At 35.2% G+C, this 24270-nt stretch overlaps 2 protein-coding genes across 2 annotated transcripts in view; one reads left to right on the forward strand and one right to left on the reverse strand.

Moving 5' to 3' along the window:
• Positions 1-879: 879 nt before the first annotated feature.
• LOC129001544 (nuclear pore complex protein Nup93-like) lies at positions 880-20636 on the reverse strand. The gene is made up of 17 exons (XM_054428872.1): positions 20547-20636; positions 19814-19984; positions 15860-16040; positions 15499-15627; positions 14730-14897; positions 13529-13668; positions 12657-12887; positions 11384-11521; positions 10501-10673; positions 9586-9777; positions 8822-8948; positions 6913-7063; positions 4940-5032; positions 3020-3259; positions 2587-2741; positions 1831-1879; positions 880-1056 (listed from the first exon to the last, which is right to left on the reverse strand). The coding sequence occupies exons 2-17, from the start codon at positions 19981-19983 to the stop codon at positions 937-939; spliced, it is 2457 nt and encodes an 818-aa protein (XP_054284847.1). The 5' UTR covers position 19984; positions 20547-20636; the 3' UTR covers positions 880-936.
• A 3121-nt stretch (positions 20637-23757) lies between these two features.
• LOC129001125 (CD109 antigen-like) overlaps positions 23758-24270 on the forward strand; it is a 52349-nt gene continuing 51836 nt past the window's right edge. Inside the window, exon 1 of the mRNA XM_054428321.1 lies at positions 23758-23820. Within this exon, the coding sequence (XP_054284296.1) occupies positions 23762-23820 (59 nt within the window). The 5' untranslated portion in view covers positions 23758-23761. The remainder of the gene's footprint in view (positions 23821-24270) is intronic.

Raw genomic sequence — 24270 nt, forward strand, 5'->3', positions numbered from 1 at the left:
TATTTCACCCTAATTCAAGTTTATAGAACTTTTTTATGTACTTATGGAGGTATAAAGTTATAATTTATTTTTTAGTAGTACCTTTGACTATTGTGGTACCTATACCTAATCTAATCAATATCAACCTGATTAAAAGGAAACATTACAAAGTAGGTATCTAAGCAAGAACTGATCAACAATGGATAAGGTTAAATTTTTATGTTAGCCTCCGGATTACGTTGAATATATAAATTGGTGTAAATACCTGCTTCTATGTAATCCAAGATTTTGTAAAGTCAAGCAACTAGTTTTGACTGCATGACACCCTCTGGACGCCTGAAGGTGACTTCTTCATGAAGTCTTAACTAGTTGCGTGACTTTGCACCATCTTGGATTACATAGAAGCAGGTAGTAACACCAATTTATGGATAAAGTTACATAACCAGGCTATTGAAGTATTGTCTTGTCCCTCTTGTTCTGATCTGTTTGGTTACTACAACTTTAATGTTCTCGTAAACAATTGATTCACATCCTGTTTATCTAATGCTGTTACAGTCTGTAAAGATTTTTTTGCTGACTTAGCTCAATACTTTGGATGCGGTGCTCCCTGGTGTGCATTAACGTTCGCACTAGTGAGTACTACGACGATCTGCAGTACCATCCTGCATAAAAAACGTCCATACTCGAGTTTGGTCCGAGATACTTAAACAAGAGAGCATGAATTTATTAAAAGAAAAAAACACGTCTGCCTTAAAAAATAAGGTTGCCAATGACACAGAAAAACATATACACTTGAAATATTGAAGAATTATAACATTGCTACTATTATCAATTCTTGTGTCAAAGCTAATGTAGTAACAAATTAATAATGCAAATTTAAGGCAAAAAATACAGCTACAATTTCAATGTAAAAATTGTATTTTAGAACTAAATAGTAAATTAAGATTATATAACACATTAATTCATGAGAATCTCCATCTGGACAAGTCTTGCGTTTGTATCTCCGGGCATTCTGTAGGGAATCTTCCCAGCATACATTGTCAATGCATGAGCTCGCTGACGCAGGAATGATAGTTGCTAAAACAATGATTTATCTAACATTACCTAACCAAACATTATCTAAAATTACCTAAGCCAAGATTTTAACTGTGATAAATGTATATACATGTATATTTGTGTGCTTATGTTATGTCAAGAAAAGTTTAGATAGCCTCACTTTGTCAAAACCAAATCCACAACCATTTCACAAGATCTAGTCATCATGTTTATAGGCAACATAGTAGGTTGAGTAAAACCCTCAAGTCTTTCAACGTTTTTAGTATTAAGTTGTTTAACAAACTGCCTCTTAGTGCCGAAGAAGTTAGTTTAGTAAATTTGGAAAGTTTTGTCATATTGATTAGTGGATAACCCTATGTAAGGTTTCAACCCTAAGTCAACGAGTTCTTGAAAAAGACTTTCAACAATTCAATGTTACCATTCTGTGTTCAGATCTAGGCCTGTTTATCTGTTAAAGTTTAAGTAGGCTAAGATATTTTAAATGTGACTTTGCCCATTGCATGTATATGTTTAATGGCAATAAACGATTCTGATTCTAACAAAAAATAAAAACTAAAACAGTAAAAACAAAAAGTCTACAATATAAAATACAATAGGCCTTTATACAATGTGAAAACAACACTAAAAAGAATTATGCACATGATTAGAGGATTCAATATAATTTTAAAATACCAAACATTTTAGACTTCCTTAATTATTCTCAGTATGGATTTTTCAGAGCCTGGGTTATTAACATCAGAGTCTAATGTATTTGTTTTTAAAGATAAACAACTTAAGAAAGTGCAAAAATCTTACCCTTTCCTTTGCTTCTTGAAGATCTCCAGTCATGGGCTGAGATTCTCCTCTGTAACAAAAAAAGTTGAAATAAAAAACATTTTATTTTTTTAAATATATTTTTGTACTTGTTTACTAATATTATGAATTTGTAGTACTGTCCAACGCCCCATAGGTACATTTTAACTAGCTAGTCAATTTATTTCATATCAATAATAATAACTCTACTGTAGACTATCCAGCTCAAGTCAAGTTAGTTAAAGATGGAAAATATCATTTTGCAAAAACACTCAGGAACGTTCCTTAGCTTTCGGTAATAGGTGAAAAGATACTATTATTTTTGTCACATATTACTTTCTCGTCCAGTAGGCCTTTTGTTCCGTTCAACATTTTCAACATTTTGTTCAGTACACTGTCAATGAGAAGACAATATCAGCGATATTTTATTTGCTCGTTCTAACAGTTTGAACTATGTTACAAAAATAATATGATTCTCAGTTAACTTTTACCAGGTTACTATATTATCATGGTGCTCGCTGTTAATACAGTAGCAACGATCAGGGGTTTAAACACTTCACACAAAGCTACAAGAAATTCTTTCATAAACATTTTTTTGGCAAATATACACACTCTTTAAAAAGTCGCTGTACATGACAGAAAACTGTAATTGACAGCAGCACCCCATGTCACTAGATTCAACAACTATGTCCATTTTTATTATAAAAGTGACCTCATGTAAGAATAAGAATGGATTAGTCGGTCATACTAGGTGCTTACTTTAGCTTGGTGTACTGAGCGTACAGTATGTTCATGGTGGCCAACAACACATCAGGTATCACTCTAACAACCTCTTCTGCAAGACCATGGAACAACTTTTCCATAGACTCTATCTCATCTACCACTAAAGGGATCAACCGCGACCTCTGGATTGTCTGTAACATTGAAACTCATTGTGAATACCTTGAAATTTGACATTTCTTAAAGAATTACAAATCCAAAAAATTTAGGAAAAAAACCAAAAGTTCTAAATGCCATATGAGTTTTCACTTAGTCACACAATATTGTTGATTTCTTTATACATTTTAACTTAGGGGTCTGAAATGCAAAAATGTAATAACTATGTGTAGCCTAGTTGCAATGTTGTCTGAAACCAGCAAGATTTAATTATTTAGGGGATGTCAAAAAACTCAATGTTTTAATTTTTCCTTACATCTAACGCAAGCTGGTATTTCTTCTCTGCGTACTGGTCGAAGAAGATGAGTAGATCACGGAGGCAGAAGAACGTGGCAGTGGTTTTGGCGGAGGCCTTCAACTTGATGCCGCTGTACCTGGCAGAGAGCTGCTGAGCGAACTCTGACAGTCTTGAACGGAGCGACGACGGCTCGTTGTCCACACGAGCAACCAACTGAACCATCAGGGTTGACATGAGACGGAGCACCTCCTCGTGCATCTGGTGACAAACATATCTATCAACATAGAGTGGAAAAGATGTTGGAAAAGAAATAGAGCTAAACTACATATCTTATTTAATCTTTTAGTTTTTGAAATTACACCAGAGTTGTTCAAATCTGAACATCCAGCTGATCCAAATCAGCTGTGGGGGAAAAAAGGTTTCTATGTTTGAATTAACAACAATGCTTTATGTTCTGAAATACAAACCATGGTGTCCAGGCGATCTAGGAAACCACGATTTGTGTGCAATTTTTTTCATTGACACAGACCGGGAAGTCTGTGAAGTGTATTTGAATTTTATATGGAAGCAGGCAATTTGGAACAATTGTCAATAGTCTATGGTTCAGCGTTCATTCATAGATGGTATTCTATTGGTTCTCTTTAAAGGACATCAGGTAGTAGTTAGTAAGAAGAATACAATCACAGGAGATGATCATAGGTTTAGTGGCAATCGTGATAAATAAATAATAATGGATAATGGATTCAGTGAACGCAAAAAACTTAAGCGTTTTTTCACATGACGTTTACAGTCATGAAAAATACATTGTCTTATTTAATGAAATGTTACTGCATTTTGCTACAGGCATAGACTAACCAACACAAGTAGACTTCTCATCCCATTGTAAATTTTGAAGCACGTTTTTCGTGTCTAGTTCATGTACGTGACACAAAGGCGCTAGTGTCGATGAAACTTTGTTTCCATTATTTTAGGGTTAATTTCTTGATTTGTGCTTTACTGTTTGGTTATATAACTAGGGGACAAGTTATTGTTTATGATTAGATCGTATTATTTGGTTAAACGAGGTTTTAAATGGCTGTAATAACTGGAAACAAATTGTAAACAAAACACGACCTCTACATAAACCGTACAGAACTAACAATAAAATTGTCTTCAGCTGTTCCATAAGGATGAGAAATCTACTAAGGGAGTATGTTCTATCTATGCTACAGGCCTATCTTAAAGATTTGATGATCTGAACAAGGTCTGGCCTAAGTTAGTTTGGAACAGCACGAAAAAAAATCAAATAAAAAGGCGGGACTTTGGTGTATTTTAGTTTCTGATACCAACAGGTTGTCAGGAGGGCTTATAAAAAACACTAACTTTGACAAAAAAACAAGAAGATAACGTGATCGGGCGGAAGTCGTGTCCACTCAACAGTCAAGTCTAGTATTTTATCATCACTTTCATTATCTCTAGCACAAATTGTGCTACACCAATTTATAGTACTGTAATAGTATACTACGTTACTAGTCCTGAAAAAAGGTGTTTACCGGCCGAGTGTGGTAGTTCCCGTGCAAGACAAAGTCGAGTGCTGGATTACCGGCAAACACATTTTGGATGAGTGACGTACTATATTTTACGCCTTACTTTACTACTATAAGATAACTTAACAATAAAAAAACCTGTGCAGATCCTTATATATTCCCACCGACTAAAGGACTAACAATCACTACTTATAACCTCTAAAACAGGTGATATTTTTGTTTGTAACCACTCATTGCCAAATATAATCAGCTGGTTTGTGGTAAAAACTCATTAGAGAAGAGTAGTACGTAATGAAACTCCATTTGATTAAAGCTGGTGGCAAACAGCTGTTTTCTAGACTAAATCCTTGCGTGGGAAGTTGGTTAAAACAGTGTAGTGTGGCGTAAAAGATATCGTATCCTTGAGACTTACCCCAATCAGGTCGTAGAGTTTGATCGCTATCTCGTACTCTCCCCTCTGCTCAGCCTGACTAGCCACCATCTCAGTGACTGCCTCTCTGTCAGCCTAGACAATACATTGTAAAAAGAAATAAATATTATACTTCCAACTTTAGATACTAATAATTTTTATCTTTTCAATTAAATAAGTTAAAATATTTCTCTATTGAATCTTCATGATATTAGCATCCCAATAGTTTATATCTTTAATAGTCCAAGCAAACTAAACAAACTTACATAGGGATCGTAAAAAAAATTGCAAGAAAACGTTTTATGGATTTATTTTGTAGAGTTGGGTTTGCAGAATGACATACTAAAAGTTGCCAAAATTGGTGCACGAGAAAACCACTAAAATAATAATTTAAAATGGCGGCTTTTTCCAACATTGGACAAATTAAAAAAACATATTTCACATGCATTTGTTATGCACATTTTTGGTCTGGAGATATTGACTTGGGACCACCGCCTGTATTTATTGGGTGGTTAGTATTTCATTTTGATAGGGAACATGTTTTTGGCCGCCATCTTGGATCCGCCATATTGGACATAGATAATTTTTTTTCAATGTAATGATAGTGTTGTGACACATCATTACCAACTACATTTTTACACTGATTTCAATGCCGAAATCCGTTTTTAAATATCTTTATTCATTTAGAAGATATATTCAAACGAAAACTCTCCACCATACATTTCTTATGGACGTTTCGTAGTTTGATAATTGTTTTAAAATTATTTTTCTTATATCTCCAGTTCTTATTGACGCTTGTAGTTCGTTCTAGGCTTAAAATATTCAGTTATGTAAGGGCTTTCATTTGAGCTCTTGATCATTAAAATCAGACGAGTTAAGGACCAGCTACGAACCTCAGAACAATATTAAATTTAACTTTTTAGAAATATATTTTTATTAAAAGATTTATAACTCGTGTTGTTAATACGTCACCAAGTTCTTTCTGGTCTCAAATTACTCAGTGAATGTTTAGCTTTGATTTTATTAATCACTAAATAAAATCTGACAATTTTAAAATGAGTCATGGTTCTTAATTTAACATTAAAATGTATTTATTTTGAAATTTGTCTTTAGTTAAGGACATATATCCCAAACCCTAATAACTCCCGGAAAGTAATCCATAGCTAAAATAAAAGTCAATATTTTGGCGAATTATTTAAGACTATAAAGAGTTTTGGGAGTTATTTAGAATTGGGGATATACGTCTTTAACTAAAGTAAAATTTCAATGTAAATACATTTTAATGTTAAATTATGGTCCATGGCTCATTTTAAAATTGTCAGATTTTGTTTAATGATCAATAAAATTAAAGCCAAACATTTACTGAGTAATTTGAGACCAGAAATGACTTTGTGACGTAAGAACAACCCAAGTTATAAATCTTTTAATAAAAATATATTTCTAAAAAGTTAAATTTAATATTGTTCTGAGGTTCGTAGCTGGTCTTTAACTCGTCTGATTTTATTGATCAAGAGTTCAAACAAAAGCCCTTACATTACTGAATATTTTAAGCCTAGAACGAACTACAAGCGTCAATAAAAACTGGAGATATAACTTTTAGTATGTCATTCTGCAAACCCAACTCTACAAAATAAAACCATAAAACGTTTTCTTGCAATTTTTTAAGGTCATATCTTATATTTCTCCGACTATAACTGAAGAATTTATTTAACAATGAAAAAAAAAAACAACCCAAAACAGAAACATTTTAATGTTCACTAAAATACACATTCACACATCCATTCCTCTCTACTACCTCTGGCTTAATGCATGTGCCTTTTAGTGGAGGTAACATTTTGCAAAAAAAAAAAAAACACAGTTTATAGCATTCTTAGCAGCAGCAAACTTATAAGGAAAAAACCTTAGTGAAAATCCGATCAGTCAAATGGATATTCTCTTGGTTTACACTGTTTGCAGATTTGCTACTACTGTATTACCTTGTTTCCTTTGAACTGGTCGATGAGGCCGGGTACTTTACATCCATCAGGTTCCAAAGCTCCAAGAACATAATCAAAGGCTCGTGTTTCCATCAGTAGACCACAGACACACACAGGGAACATGTCATCACCTTCCAGGCTTTTGAAGTTTCTGAGGAAGAACGGAAACATATGAAAGTAAAGTTTAGTAGAGTCTTGACAATCTGACCCTACTTGGACGATCAAGTGCTATGAAATTGAGTACAATTCCATAATTGTGTTGTATGACTGTACATGTAGGTGGAGTTGGGATATAATGTTTGTTTGTAAGTGGAATGAAGACACCAGGCACGTACTTGATTGTTTAGCATACCACACAGTTTGGCTACCTGCATACCACTCTGCTACCTCTCACGCCTTAGTCGCAGCGCCAATAGATATTTCAAGATTCAAGATTCTTTATTTCCCAATATTTTACAATAAATAAAATGTGACATATTTTATAATAGGAAAAAATATTCCTCACAAGACTACACGTCTGTGTGTGAGGAAGAGTCCATGGCACTCGCTGGTCACTCTTAAAAAATATATACACTTACATAAAACAACTTTTCTAGTTAACAATAATATAACTTATTCATTAAAATTAAAAATCAAATCAAATATCTTAGTCCTGGACAACATAGAACCATCAGAATATAAGTTCTAAACACTTGTTAAGTTAAAGCAAATTTAAAATTAAAAATACCCCTCAAAATCAAATAAAATAATTCTTACAATTTAAAAACAAAAATCAATCCGGTCTAAAAATTTTGACATAGGCATGGGTTGGCTGATTTGTTGCTTGGTAGAAGTGTATTTCTTTGCCTGATATTTCACATGTTATTTGACAGTTATAATTTAATTATTCATACAATTACATTAGTATTTTTACTTGGTTAGTTGTAGTGATGGCTTCAAAAACTTAGTGGTTTTAATGGAAGACAAGATTACAACCTGAAATGGATTTGACAACAGAGAAACTTCATTGATTTAATAGGTTGTAACTTATTTACTTACTTACTCTTACTCCTGTGGCCATTGGAAACCTAGGTGGTTTTTGGCCTCGCCAACCATGTGCCTCCAAGCTCTTCTATCCTCTGCCAGCTCCAAGTCTGCTTCCATTCCTCTCAAGTCCTTCGTCACCTCATCAACCCATCGCATTCTTGGTCTACCTAATGGTCTCCTTCCTTCTGGTATACCTCTGAGTACCATCTTTACCATCTCTCTCTCACTTCTACGGTTAATATGGCCCATCCATCTCAACCTCCTACTCTTAACTATTCCCACAATATCTGGTTCACCATATAATTCTTTTAACTCTCTATTTTTCCTTATCCTCCATGCATTTCCTTCTTTTACTGGTCCAAAAATTCTTCTCAAAATTTTGTTTTCAAAAGTAATAAGGCGCTTCTGGGATTTTTTGGTAAAAGACCAAGTTTCTGACCCGTATAGCAATACAGGTTGCACTATAGTTTTATACAATCTTATTTTAGTGGTGTAACTTATTTACAATGATTTTTATTTGTTCCCATGTTAACTTACGTAACTAATGCTAGTTTAGGTCAGATAATTAAGAGTATTGATGTGTAGAAACCCGAGTCTTGCAAATGAGAATTTGGATGTATGTGTCAATTTGCTCCACTTAATTAACCTTAAACATGTTGTGTATTCTCATATGTAAAACTTCAAGTGAAAGACTTTTTTAGAAACACAATAACATACAATGTTTTAATGTTACAAATAAAATCATCAATCAATACAAATTCTTCATTATAAATTACATCTCCTAAATTCGCATAAAAAATCTTTTTTTATCAATTGCATCACCTAATAAATTATTCTGATGCAACAAATCTAAACCTAAAATAGTCCTAATCAACATCCATACCTGAGGCAATAGTAGTAATGTAATGCTTCAAAAATGTTGTGCCCTTCAAACTTTTGCACATAGATCATCACCAAGCGCACCAAGTTGATGCGATGCATGGGTTTGGGATCTGCAGGATCAACGTACACTGAAACACCAGAGAGAATTGATACAATGGTGCTTGTAGACTTTGTTCATCTAAAAGTTAACAACAATAGTTTGTACATCCTTCCAAATCCTTATACATTGCTATTCTCAACCTTCTGACCAAAAAAGATCTAAGGTACATAATTTAAACTGCTTTGTAGTTATTGAATTGGCATTTTAACTCTACATAGATAACCAGAATATTAGCTGATAGACTTCTAAACTAACACGGATAAGAAATTGAAGGAAACTTTTGTGAACACTGATAGGCCTACTACTTACAAAAAAATCCACAATAATTTCCATAAGAATGACAATAGAGGGTTTCATGTATTTTATTAGAATATCTAAGAAAATATTAGAAACTTTAGCTTATTCAAAATCTTTTTTACAGCTTAAGTGAATTTATAAACTGCAAATTTGATGTTAAATTTTAATCAAGTTTCTTTGTAAAAAGATCTATGAAATAAAATAATTTTTCTTATTCTTAGAAGACCTTAATGTTAATTTTCACAAATTTGAAACTCTTATTTCCTCCAACAGAAATCAGCACTCTCTGTTGCGATTCAATTCAACAATAATTATTTTCCTAAAGCTGGCTACAAGGGCATTGGATGTTAACTTCTATCAATATTTACACAGAGGTGCCTTGACGTTTGCGGGGGTGGCTAGCAGGCCCAGCTGATGTAGCAAGATGGCGATGTGTACGCCGTGAGTTGCCAGTCTGTTGGTCCTCATAAGAAAGTCCACAGCCGCCTCCCATTGGCCAGTGAGGAACAACAGCTGGAAGTAAACGTGTGGCTGCTCCTTGGCGCTGTAGTGCTGTTCTCCTAGACACACAGTGAAACATGTGTCAATCAGTTAGGTGATAATATGTTTCTTAATTATAGCGGATTTCTTAAACATATTAATAGTGATATCATACTTTTCTTCTATGTATTTGTAGCAAACTAAATAGACTGTGGCTTTTTTTCCCACACAGAATTAGTTTTTGGAGGGTAGAGCTTAGCACACAGTTTTTGGAGGGCTTAGGAATACATTAAGGAAGACATAACTTTTCCCTAGGGATCGTTTTTAATCAATATAAAATAATTAAAAAATTCAGGTCCCAATTAGAAAGACTAACATCAACTACATTACTTTTGTCAAGCCAAGAATCGTTAGTATCAAGCAAGAACACAGCAAAATTATGAGTTGTTACTGGAATCGTTATCATCAATCAAGAACACAGCAAAATCATAAACATCTCCCAATGAAAAAGTCAAGCCTCTAAACTTCTAATGTGTATGAATTTTTTGCTCACTTATCTCTCAGGCAAACTGTTTTTGTTGTTTTTTATTGCTTGTGTCTAAGTCAGTGACATTTTTTTATTGAAGTTTAAGTTAGTTCAAACAAATTTTTTTAAGGGAATAATTAATAAATTTGATGGGTCATTCGGACCAGAAATTTTCAGGGACCAACAGGCCTCAAGTAGCCATTCCTTCTCCCTCGATATATTCCTGAGCAAAGTGATTTTTCCTCTAAAAACGAATTGTAATTGAAGCATTACTCACCATACTCCTCTAACACGAGTGTCTGCAGTAGTGAGTAAGTGATACAGTCTGATGTGCTGGCGTCACTATCCCGCACCTGACACAGCTTAAGCCACAGGTAGTCGTCTGCTGTCTTGATAACCTCTGAGTGTTCATCAGTCACATCACACGCTCCCAGGATGCAGTAGACCACTCTACAAACACAGTAAGTGATACAGTCTTACCAAGCAACTCTCAGGAATACTTTATGTCAAATACCAGTAAATTATACAACATTTATGCTCCAGTGGCAAATTGTGTACCTTAGTCATAGGAAAGTATAATGAAACATAGAGTAAAACCTTGATCAAAACTGAAATATTGGGGGCAAATCATTTTCGGGTGAGCTATTTTGTTGGTTAATCGATGGTAGGAATTCTAAGGGTATGTTCATTCAAAGAGATATAAAGTAATTTTTATGTAATTTTAACTGCATTCATCTTAAAATGTACAACTGTATAGGTACACAAAATCTGTTCTTGTAATTTGTTTTCTGAACTTTATCAACATCCTGATACATTATGTTCTGTTGGCCAAGGCAGACCAACTACTCGCTCCATGGTGGGTGATTCCTGTTGTCTAGTACCTACTTTTAACAATTCAAATTGATTTGTATTTTTTATGATGTTTTTGGTTGAGCCGGGTTTTAGTTTAACTTTATTACTTCCTTGGTAAAAAATAGAATATTTACAATAGGATATAAAGAGTAGACACACATAAATTGCTGTAGGTTTTCCTGGAATCAACTGAAATCTCAAAGTCTTTTCTTTGAAATTTGGGAAAGCCGGAGTCAGAGACTTCCATTGAAATTTATCAGAAATAAAAGAAAACCACACATTTACTAACTACTTTCAAATATATTTACCTCTTATAAGGGTCAGTACTGTTGCGGACACCTCGCTTGTATTGAGAGTTGATAGCCTTCTCTAGGGGAGGGCTGAGTCTCCGTAGAGAGCTGCCCTTGAGTTCCTGTAGAGCCACAGACATCTCCTCTAATCCTGGCCTGTGACAATCACACAACACAACTTTGTAAAGACATAATGCAGGTTACACTTTAAAATTTACAATTTGATTACTGACCAAATTTAACACTTGTTGACTGACTGGGTTCCGCATTGAGAGCATTGAGATGGGCTTATTCCTATTCTTGATACCTAAATACCAGTGGTATCGAAGGATACTTTGTTTATATGTACTTGATATCGATTCCTAGAAACACAGAGCGCGTTCTGGGAACATGTACCGGTTCACCGGTGCCGCACCGGTGCAAAAAATGTGTCGTTCTGGGAGACCGGTGAGTTAACCTAGCAGACAGCTATTTCCTCTTTTTCCTCTCAAGATTTATGCACCGGAGAAATTGTACGGTGCATAATATACCGGCGGCCTCTGATTGGTCTGTTTCTTTGACAACAGCTTGCAGCTACGGCAAGATGGCGGGTTCACCGAATAATTTTCATTAGTTTTATAGGTTATGTTGCGTAATGAGTGAAAATTTGTTTAATGAGGGGGTTATATTACGTAATAAATAATAAATAATCATTTTCAAATAATTTATTCCGTGAGGGCAAGTCTGTTTGTTTGATTTAAATATTATAAAGCAAATAGTAGGTGAATGTGAAAATTTTAATCCGATGTGTACCGTAAACCGGTGACTAACCGTTCTGGGATACCAAGACTCTTGCCCCGGGGCGGCACAGGTGAGTAAGTCACCGGTTAATCTGCACCGGTGCACCAGTACATGTTCCCAGAACGCGCCCACATGTTAAATATCATAGGGTGTCTGCAAAGGTCAATACTGTCAATTGTGGTTTAATTACCACCAGCGGTTTGGTAAAGCCCAGAATAATTAGTAATTACCAATACACACTAGGCTCCTGTGCTCTATGTTGCAAATACGAATAAAGGTAGAATGGAGTAAGATGCCTTGTATACCTATTGTAAATTTATAAATACTATATTTTACTAATTCCAGCTGTTCCTTTAGCTACGGCCATTTAATAAAAGCCCAATGGCCAAGAACAGCTGGGATCACTGAACCATTTAAAGAGCTCCTGACTTCAGGATGAAACTGGCCTTTTAAGCACCAGGCAAGAACTATGATCACTTAGCTATATGATCAACACAAACTCATAACATACCCGGCCTGCTGTACACACTGCAATGCCCCAGCCAAGTCCCCGCAGCGCAAGTAGTAATACACACAGGCCCACAGAGGTCGGCCGTCCACACTGGCTGGATCCAGGCCTAGGTACCCCCCGGGGACTCGCAGACCTACGAAGCTACGGACCAGAGAGTACGTGCTCGGCTCACCTCCGCGTCTAGCTGTACTGAGGTTACTGGACACCACACTCTCCATGTACTGTCTGTACCTGTCAAGAGATATGAGGATTAGACTTGGTATAGTTTAAGCCAGTTTGGGTGCAAGGGAACTTTGGGATTGAACTCCGTAGTTCTCAAGCCGTATATGCCATCACTGCTACTTCCAGCATGATGATTCCAGTGTGGCCTAGTGTGGGCTGGCCAATTCAACTGCGGAAATAGGTTTTTAAGAATAAAGGTACAAATTGCATATCCAGTCAAGGTAAACAAGGTATTATTAACTTAGAAAATTGCAACAAGTAAATTGATTTTACCTCAGTCACAAAAAACCCATTTTTTATAGAACTGCGTGTAAGCTAAGTATTTTAAGTTTTATTTTAAAGTGACAAGCTTATTAAAATTTTTGACATTTCAAAATAGAGTTACAATTATCTTAAGGAAATTGTTAAGAAATGATGGAAAATTTTCACTTGTATCATGACTATAGTTTAGCCCCGAACCTTAAAGGAAAGCAATGTAGCTGATTCAGAATTTTTTAAAGCGATAGAGTTTAGATAGCTTACCCAATTTAGAATCCATGGGCTGACAGACACTTGATAAAAGTTCAAAATAGGCTACTACAAACTTTTTGTCTGGTAGGACTTTCTATAAAATAATTTAAACAATTTATAAAAAATAGAATTAAACCTACCTGTTCTCCAGGTACTTGCGAGCTTGTCCGATGAGCTTGGACTTCCCAGCCTCAGAGTTTCGAGCTTCCAACACATCACCCTGGCCCTGTGGTTGCAACTGAGTCATGTAGCTCACAATCGTCCACATCTCGTTCACTTTCTGTTCAACAAATAGTGTAAACTTAACAAAAATATATAATAGGAGCAGAAACTGGTAGTCTGTGTGACTTAAGACTATCTAACTATACGGACAATTGGAAGATCTTTCAAAAAGCTAACTTTGTAAACAAAACAGTCAGTGCTCACCATCTTGAAATTTGCAGATCATGCCTATACCTTACACATTAAGTTTAAGCAACACGACATATTTTTTTTTTATTTTAATTTTTCTTATTTACTAGGGTTTTGAATCTTATTGTTGTTTTTTCTTAAGCTGCACATACAGAGGCCAAAGATTACTAAGTGGTTTGCTTTATGGGTAAGTAGTTATGTTTACAGTAGTGATGCGTCCGTACTTCACATCAAATGTCGGTTCCGCCAGTTCTTGGCTAATGAACCGGAACTGAGAACCGATGGTGAAATGTGGAAAATTACCGATATTACCGCGATCGCGCAAGACGAAGATAACGTTTCCTTGACCGTGGGAGTCAATGATCGGGGGAGATGATATTGCCGCGATTGCGGACGACGTTACCGCGATCCCGGGAGACAATGATGACATCTACGGCCGGAAGAATACGATAACGTTTCTGTGACCGCGGGAGTCAATGATGATGTTTACATGGCCGCAGGAGATAAATTTGCCGTGATCGCGACCACGGACGACGACGATGATGTTACTGCGATCCCACGAGATAATGATGAGTAGATTAATCAGAGTAGACACAGAGCTCTAGGAAAAAACTTTTTTTCCTGGCTATCCCAGGTGCCAAATGTACCTTTTTACTGGGGCCTGGGGTTCTGCAGGTCCCCGGTATTTGGCCTGAGGAATCACCACTTTTTTGGGTTCAGGGAGACCAAAATATATATATCAATCCCAAATTCAAAAATTTTGACAAAAACAATACTTCCTCCATATATCCACTATGCATAGGGGGGAAAAGTAAAAATAGTTGCCGTTCCATAATAACTTATTGTACAGAATCGAGTAGGCTAAAAAAATAAAAAAAAGGACCAAGGGTTCTCTTATATGTTCAACAAGTGGTTTAGAGCCGTACTCACAGAGTCGTTGCTTGAGGCCGCCACCCGGCTAAACTTATCCACCAAGTTAGGTTTGGGCGAGCCCTCCAACAGGGCAGTGTTGTACTCTATGAGACACTGAGCGTACGCCATCTCCAGTTGATCCAGACAGCTCTTGGTACCATACACACTCTCATTCAACACCGTTTTCTGAAAGAGATTAATTACTTTTACGACTTTAAGAATTATTTATTATTACCCTATATTGAATTAAATTATGGATTTTGCGGGTCTAGAACAAGTTATAAAAATCAAGAATACATTATAAAGTTCTTTGGGGTTATTTTGAACTCAACTGAAACATCAGGGACTTTTCCAGAAGATTGGGAACACCCAGGAGTTGTACACAACCTATTTTGTGGAGTTTTACAATTCATAGAAAGTTATCTGTATGCTCTTGTGTATGTTTATAGAGGTAGCTCCCAGCCCCCTGGTCACATAGCTACACGCCATGGGTGTTTGTTGGGGATTTGAAATTAAACTTTCAACACTGAAGTCCCTGAAGCATTTAGACTAGTGTTGGCCAATCTGACTAAATTCAACTTCTAAGTATTATTGTAGGCCTACATCATTTTACTTACTTTCTGTAAATTGTATGACATTTACTATGCTGATAAATAACTTTTTTAATCTGTTCTAAATTTATAAAATGTACTTTTCAATCCTTGAAAATACCAAGGGGTAATGTTCCTAATATTTTTCTAAGATCCAGGATAATTTTAAACTTTCTTAAAAACTCTTCAAGAATCACCTCTGTCCGTCGTGGCAATTGCAGTAATGTTCCACTTCGCCCAATCAACGAATTCAACAACTTGGCCTTCTCTACCTTCCATTCCCACATTATCTTCTTTCTATGTTCTTTGGTTAAATTGTTGATGGTCTGAAACATGCAAGCATTGTGATATAATTACTAGACCAAACTCATTTAGTTGGCTTTACCCTGTCAGTGATCGCACAGTAAAGTTGATGTTGTTAATATAAATAGTATTATTATATTCTACCTACGGTACAAATTCTAACTTATTAAACACTTTCATCTAACTTAGATATTCTATAATTTTCCTTCAACATAAAGATAAATAACATAACATATTCACATATTTTCCACTTACTCTTTTGTGAGTAGTTTCAATGAGAGACAGAATAGCATTTTCTGCTTCATTTTTGAGGTAGCTGTGAATATCATTATCAGGAACGGGATCGAGGGGTTCAAAAGTCTTTCTGGAACTTAACGATTCTAGTTTTTGTGACAACTGGGGCAAATCAACACCTTTACTGCCGAGTAAGAGATTCCTGAAAATTCAAGAGAAATTAGTAAAAAGTATCCTGTGGTGACTCATTATGATCCTGACTAATGAAACAGCTGATCTTAGTCAGTAACAAAGCTACACAGGTCATCACACACCATTCTACACTCATCCTTCACTCATATTTGGGTTAAAATACGCACATAGGTGGCGTCCCCATCTCAATGATTGATTGATTGATATGTGCTTTATTTCATATGCCTAGTTGGTTGGTAGGTACTATCTAGGAGGAGGGTTAACATTAAGGAGAAGGCACACGAATAGAAATATACATGTTGCGGTGAAGCCAGCTTTAGCAGAATACTGCGGAGCTGTAGAGTTGCAAAAAGCCGCCGCTATAACATGGGAGGGATAAGGAAAAACGTGACGCGCGCTGTTTAGAAAAACTGCCACTCAACTAAAATATCTAGGTGTTATTCACCGATGGCATTCCTGAAGTAAATTTAATTTACTATGGAATGGTGTAAATCGTTTCTGTGAAAATTATTATTAATTAATTACCGTACTATTGAAGATCAAAGTTGGAAGAATTGCCTTGGACTTGGAACATATGATTACTTTATAATTACATTTTTGAAAAAAAAATAACGATGTATCTATAGAAATTAACGATTTATTCGTGTTTTTAAGTTTATCAAAATAAAAATATGTAAAAAAATGTATATTTACCCATATTTAATAGCAATCTATATTATTCACAAAATTTGTTGAATTTTTTTGTGCAGAAAATCAACCCCTAAATATTTATTTTCATAGGCATATTGGGTATCAAATTAAAGCTCTTATCCTCTTGATGTGCCTTTTGCTGGTTTGGATGATATCCCTTAAAACCCCTTTGTCCTATGGACTTTTAAAAGTTCAGCGTTTGTGCTGAATTCTGTTGCCATTCATCTGAAGTGTTTCAAGTTTATATTGGTTTACATTAAAACAGATGGTCACAATACAATTTTGTTTACATCCATACGAAAATTGGGTTATCTGTAGTTGGTGATGTTTCAGTATTCAAGTAAAATATTGTAATGCTATTTTTATAAATGTAAAGAAGAAAATTAATTACGTTTAATTTTGTGTTGTAATAGGATTTTGTGTTTTCATAGTACCTATGTTTTATTAGGGAATTTACGGTATGTAAAATATTGGGTACTTTCCTGTTAAAGGGAACATTCATTATTATCGATGATTTTTTTCTCGATATATCGATATTAACAAATTGAAACATATCAGCTGACAACTATGATAAATTTATTGTTCAGTATCAACAAACAATAATGAAATGAAACTGTTCTAAAAAAAATAACCTAACATAACTAATCAAACTTGCTGTGTAACATTCCATGTTTAACTTTCCTTTTCTGCTATCAAAAGGATTTTTTAAATAGTACATCAAGTTTGGTTGGTTATGTTAGGTAAGCTTAGAACAGTTTCATTTCTGAATCCATATAATAGACTATTTTAGCCTAAACAAGATCAGTTGTCAATATGTAAGGGATCGGTAAACAAAACTATCGATATATCGAAAAAATCATCAATAATAATGAATGTTCCCTTTAACAGGAAAGTACCAAATATTGGAATGTCATTTGTGTTTTCATAGTATGTTTCATTAGCATATTTGTAATTTTACTAGGATGCCTCAAAGAGATCGCCCACGCAATGAAAATAATAGTGATATAATGAGAAATAATCGTTTGCACCCTTATCATATGATGTGATAAGGGTGTGATAAGGTAATAAAATATATCACAGATTTTGAATTCACAAAGTGACGCAGACTGCTTGTATTTAAAAAAATAACTTCAATAACAATTTTTTTCAATTTTTGCAGTTTAAAAACAAGCTTGCTAAAATTAGGTTAAAATGAAATATTTTATCTGGTTGGTTAAATACATTTTAAATTAAAATTTTTTATCAGTTTATCAATTTTTAAATGCATTTCTTGTTGGTTTTACGTTATATGTGTGTGGGATTTTAAATAACCTAAAAATCAAAGCATTCACTATTACACCCACAGCCGTTCCTATTAAATTATGAACATAAAAAGTAAAACATTTTCTTGGCCATTAAATAATTGATTTTTTAATATCATATTGAACAATTGATCGGTAAGTTATGTTAAGACATTAAATGAACTTTGAGTAAAATGTGTAAACTTTCAGTTACCGCGTCTTCTGAGACCATAGTGCCTTTATCACCCCTCCTCCTCCTTAATGTTAATCCTCCAAGGTAGGTACTACCATAGATGAAACATACTCTCTTAGTAGATTTCTCATCCTTATAGAACAGTTTGAGCCAATTTTATTGTTTGTTCTGTCCGGTGCAATGCAGAGGTTTTGTTTTTGTTTACAATTTGTTTCTTGTTATTTCAGTAATTGAAAACCTCGTTTAGTAAAATAAAAACAATCTAAGTTAATTAACAATAACTCATCTCCTAGTTATATTTAGCAAAAAGTAAAGCACAAATCATTAAAATAACTCTTAAATTTAGTCGACACTAGCGATCACAGTCACCGAACATGATCTAGACATGAAAAACAAACTTAAAATTTCCAATGGGATTAGACGTTTGTAGGATGTTTGTTACGTTTGATACTTGTGATGGTTAGTCTATGGTAGGTACTACTTTTAATTACCTAATAAATTTGATGAGATAACAATTTGTTTTTAAGTTATGATACGATACAGTAGAACCTCGATAATCTGGCTTAAACGGGTGGCCAGGCCCTCGAGAGGTCATTTAACTAGTAAATTAGAGTTACCATTAGTGAATTTGAGACAGCTAAAGTTCCTGCAAAAGGTTAATAGCAGCAGCCACGCTTTAATATGCTGCTATTTGATGTCATGAGCTTAAAGAGCAATTACCGTAATGACAATTTTGTGTCAAACTTTAATAACATTAAATACTTGCAGATTAGAAGCGATGACCTTTTCTATGAGTCTAGGTGGCAAGTGTGAGTTCCGTGTTGCGTCCCCTGATTTACTGAGTAGTAGTGCAGTTTAGTGTGGCACCAGACTAATTATTTAATTTCCTACATTGTACAATACTTGGATATTATCATACTAAAGTATAGTACTATATAGAATTTATCTATATTTAAGGGCCTACTGAAAGTTACTTCAACATAAAATCACCTACCTATAGACCAACTATTTGTTTTAGGCTGTGATGTTGATAAATATGCATTTTAGGGTTTTAAACTGATGTTTGAAATTTTCCTTTTCCTACATTCAACGCTGATTCCGAAAATGGTGTTCTTTTTTCAAGGAAAACTAATAGGCCTATAAGTCCAAAAAACAACCAAAACACATTTTTTACCAAAACACGTCATGTGTTAGTACTCAAATTAACCGGAATAACAAGCAGATCAAGAATATGCAAGAATTCTACTGTAGGTATCCAAAGCAAAATAAAAGCAGATAAAACCCATTGGAAATTTTATTTCTGATGGTTATGAAAGACATTCCTTCTCAAAAAACAACTTTTGTTTCTGTATCAAAGGTTATAGGTACAGTTCGGCCAAAACTTCTGTGCGCGTGGACGGGTCGCTACTAACTAAAACATACGGGTGCCGGTTATTAGCAGTGCTGGGGGTAGGGTGAGTGAGTAGCAAGACACAAAATGTTTTCACAAAAGTACCCCCGCCAACCCCCTCGCCTAGACCTGACCGGATTTGGCCGCGCGCACAGAAACTTTGGCCAAACTGTACCATATGAGGCCTGACAAAACTGACAAATAAATATAATAAATATAAATATAATTACGCTTGTATATCCTGAGGTCCTGTGGTGGTGACACGTGCCCAGAGCTCGTGTGAGGCCTCTAACACCTGTCTCAAAGTCCTTTCAACTCTCGGCAACTCTCCGGAACCTTCAACTTCCGAAGCAAGTTGTTCAGCAGCATTGACTAAATCGTTGAAATCCGAGTCCCCCATCCTATGGGAAAATCTTTTCTTTGATCTAATTAGAAGAGCACAAACACAGGTAATTTCAAGAAAGTCCATTTTAGGAAACGCACTCAAAACAATCCATTTCTCGACTAAAAAATCGCCACATGTGCGCCTAGACATAAATCAAGGGCGATTTATTTTTGGCCAATTTTTTAATCGGCCGATCAAAAAATCTACCGTGTGCACCAGGCCTTAAAGTTTTTAACTTTAAGGCGTAATGACATTTTTTCATTCTGATTTAAGATCTGTCAGCTAAATGAGATTCGACTAGGCCTTCCTGTTGGTTTTTAGCTAGAATAATCATTATTAATTATAGCCTTTAGGATTGTTACTTTTAAAATTAAACTTGGACGAAAGTGTAAGCTTAGGTTGAAACAATTTACATGCCTACTGGACTAAGACAATGTACCGGTAACAGGTAGGTAGACCTACTTACTTTGGAAATGTGTTAGGCCTAAACCGGTGTAACAGTTCCAATTTGAAAAATCACACCAAACATAAAAACAACAAGCATTTAAAAGGATAAAGCTTTACATGGTAATTCTTACCTAAGTTTTAGGACTGTTTGTATAAGTTGTTACTACTTGTTTTGCTTCCCGACAGCACTTATTTTGATTTGATTTGAGGTTAACTGTAACAGTTTTGGTTAGGTGAAGCAAGTTTTACTGTTTTGTTTGTTGGGGAACCGCGTTTAGCGCTAGGCTGCTAGAGTACAGTACAAGGGAAAAATTCACAGAAGGTGCCTCATACACTACATTGATGCACTATATGAATCTGTTTTGTACTGGCAAATTATTAGAGATCTTTTACATGCAAACTCTTCAATTACAATAATTTAATAGAAATAAATAATTGACAAAAGGCTATTCTGTCGAAAGCTAGTGTGGAATAACCCTATTTTTAATACCTCATCAGTGATTGACGGTCTTATAAATAAAAACAACATTTAATTTTCTTATTAGCTATCACGTCTTTTTCCCCTCAACCACGGCCGCCTTTAATAACTCAAGAGTACAAACCTGACCCTACCTACCTTACTTGACCTTTCCATGCTTTTAAACTTATAGTTATAGTTTTAATTGTTGATTAAATATTTTGCTCTTAAGCGTTTTGTTATTTAATCTAAGCTATTTTAAGCAAATAATGCCATTTAAATATGATGCTAATTTCAAAACTTCACAAAATATATGAATTATGATTATGGTTATGATGTATGATATTTTACTTAGCCACAGATGTAACTGGATTTTCAATTAATTGCGAAAAACCAAATAATTTTGAATTCCATGCCTAGGACAGAAATAGTTACAATGATTTAATCTGTTTAATCTATGATTTAATCTTACAAGTGTTGTGTACCTCTAACCATCTCTAACTTACTTACTTGGTACCTTGACTACTACAACCCCCCCCCCCAAAGCAGGTTCCTACGTCATGTCACTGATCGGTGGGGGGGGGGTGCAGTTTTCCAGTCACGGACACTCAAGTTTCTTTGTCAAACTGTTCTAAACTAACCTAATCTAACTAGCCAATCTTGCTGTAACATTTCAAATTTTTGTTAGATATTCCCCACATGCCTTTTCTGCTATCAAACGGAATTACTTGAATTAAAATTACAATGATAATTATTACGAATGAAATTGACTTTAATACATAGCATCACATTTTACTTTTGGGGGGGGGGGGGTAGTATTCCAGTCACGCTCCCATATTGGTTAGTTGGCAGATTTCGTGACGTCACGTTTCACCTTGGGGGGGGGGGATAGTATTCCGCATCCCCATTTTATTCTCCTAGTGCATACTCATAATATACAAAAAGTCTAAAGTCACCTGTCAAAATCTTCCACATTTTATCTAATAAATATTTCTTTATTAGCACTTTAATTTCCTGCGTGCCTAAGCTTCAGTTCAAGAAAATTTCTGGAGCATCTTAAAAAACCTTGAACTTAAAGTACTGTAGTTTGAAGTGAAGACTCAGACCCCCAAAGAGAGAAAACACCGCCAACAACGTAGGCCATCTGAAACTTCGACTGGGACTGATCGACTCCCCACTGTTTCCACTGTTGCTGGTGTGGTGTATGAAGAGTTTTGTAGCTTCCACAGATTATGTTTCGGATTTAAACTGTCGTTCTAATTCTAAAAATACTTTTACCCATATAGCTCCTTATCGTTTTCCAATCTCTGGGTACGGTTCCTCCTTAAGTTAGGCCCCCACATCAAAATCACAGTTTTAATCCCATAGCACCATGTTTACTAAAATGGCATAGTTCAATTGTGGTTATGAGCGCAGCTCACAGCTGTTCATTCATTGTTGTATTATTTATGACGCATTACAGCGAAAGAAATTTGGGAACGAAAATTAGTATTTTTCTAAAAACAGTATTTTTCTAGTATTCGTAGGTGCTCTGCATTGTTTCACCTGTATAATTGACAATAATATTCTTCTTCTTACATATGAGAACCATAGCAATAATAACGTTGTGGATTTAAACTTAAAACTCTGTTGTAAAATGTAAAATTAAAAAACAATTGAAATGTTTCTACATTATTTGTTTTAATACAAAGCGGGCCGCTTTAAACTCCGTCTTCTGTGCAATCTTCAGCGTTACCTTTACTGAGAGTGAAAACTATGAGTCATAGCGTAATTATAAAATACTTAAGAGAAACCATAGTACATTTTCTATATTTTTATATTTGTCTTATACAGTAAGGTACGGCACTGTAATAAATAAAAGAAAGAATGAAAGAATCATGAAAAATTATAAATATTACAGTTTTCCAGCCTGAATACATCCTTAAAAATCGAATTACTGTATTGTATTTTTGTACTGAGTTTTATCAAATGATGCGTTAAATTGGATTACAATGTTTTATAGAACACTAATAGGCTTTCATAAGCGTTTACAAGGTATGCTTCATCATAAATAATAACCCCCATTCAACAGAGTCTAAACTTGCTCTTCTTTGCTTCGATTTCAAAAAACATACAATTTTAAGTCAGCCAAGTCGATTTGTAAGTGCCAAAAATAAAAATCCAGTCAACAATGTCGAGAATGCCAATGCCCAATAATTTTAGCGATGGTTCTACAGACTGTGGAACTTCCACCGCGCTTTGCGAAATTTTTCGTTGCGGAAATTATGCCACGTAAAATCCGAAGGGGATGTTCCTCTGACTGCAGAAATTCAGTTCTGTCCAAACTAGCGACGAGTATGAATAGGAAGAGGAAAGCCCTCGTGGCTGTGATACTTTATGATTTGATGATGATGTTGTCGATCTTCTCTTTATTGGTGTCAACTCATACACACACAGATAAACAGATTACCTGTTTTCTCAATTAATTGTAGTTTTTCCTCAATTGTACTCTAAATTACGTCTTTTTCCGTTGTTTTTGTACTCCGGGTTTTTCAAATTCCACAGCACATCATGTTGAGACACCAACTTGACAAGTTCCGCCTCTTCGGTCGATGAAAAACGATCATCTACACCTCTTTTTCCGCACAATACATAATGGAATTGCAATCACAATAATTGTTGGCTACTCTGCTCCTCTCCGCTCCATTAAACCAGTGTCGTTGTAATTCCGCAGAGGAAGATTTCGCACCGCACGGCGGAAATTCCGCTGTCTGTGGAGCCATAGCTTTACCTGAGGCACGGTAATTTGTGGATAGCGCACGATAATTTCGCCATCAGATCTGGTATCACTGCGCGGTGCGCCGGTGTTCCCACTTCCCAGTTACCAGTTGTTAGTCAGTTGGTGACGATATGTGGGTTCAACAGCTGATCGTAGCTTCACTCCTGGGTGTCTCCTTAGCCAATAGCGTGTGAGTAAACATCTTCTAAATTGACTCTATCGAACAACAATAACAAAAGATTTCACAATGTGTATAGTTTTCCTTGTTTAAGTCATATATAAAATTTGGTTTATCTTATATTGTGAATAAACGTTAAATGCTACATTTTTTGGGGGAAGGTTTGGTGGTATTAATCGGGGTACTTTTACGATTTTACTCATTAACATAAAATAGTATCAACAAATTATATTGAGACTTTTATTAAGTAGGATCCGGATATTCTGAAGATGATAAGATATAATCTTCAGTTATGTTTTGGACGACGGTTAATAGTTAAATCCATTCCTCGGGGACGAAACGAAAACAACAATTTGTTTTATTGATCCCAAACTATACAAACACTTCTGGATATCGGCGTCCACTCTTAAGATTATAACAAGATAAAGACACAGACTATAGAACCAATTAATGGTATATTGT

This window comes from Macrosteles quadrilineatus, unplaced genomic scaffold (genome assembly GCF_028750875.1).
Source record: "Macrosteles quadrilineatus isolate MER2022 unplaced genomic scaffold, UCM_ALF_1.0 Scaffold_8__2_contigs__length_117827958, whole genome shotgun sequence".
Taxonomy (NCBI): Eukaryota; Metazoa; Arthropoda; class Insecta; order Hemiptera; family Cicadellidae; genus Macrosteles; species Macrosteles quadrilineatus.

Excerpts from the sequence above, each read along its gene's own strand:
- LOC129001544 (XM_054428872.1), bottom strand. The coding sequence starts at position 19,983 with ATGGGGGACTCGGATTTCAACGATTTAGTCAATGCTGCTGAACAACTT. Across the intron at positions 12,888-13,528 it reads CGCAAGTACCTGGAGAACAG|GTACAGACAGTACATGGAGA; the intron begins GTAGGTTTAATT and ends ATCTCTTGACAG. Across the intron at positions 3,260-4,939 it reads AACTCTACGACCTGATTGGG|ATGCACGAGGAGGTGCTCCG; the intron begins GTAAGTCTCAAG and ends GTTTGTCACCAG.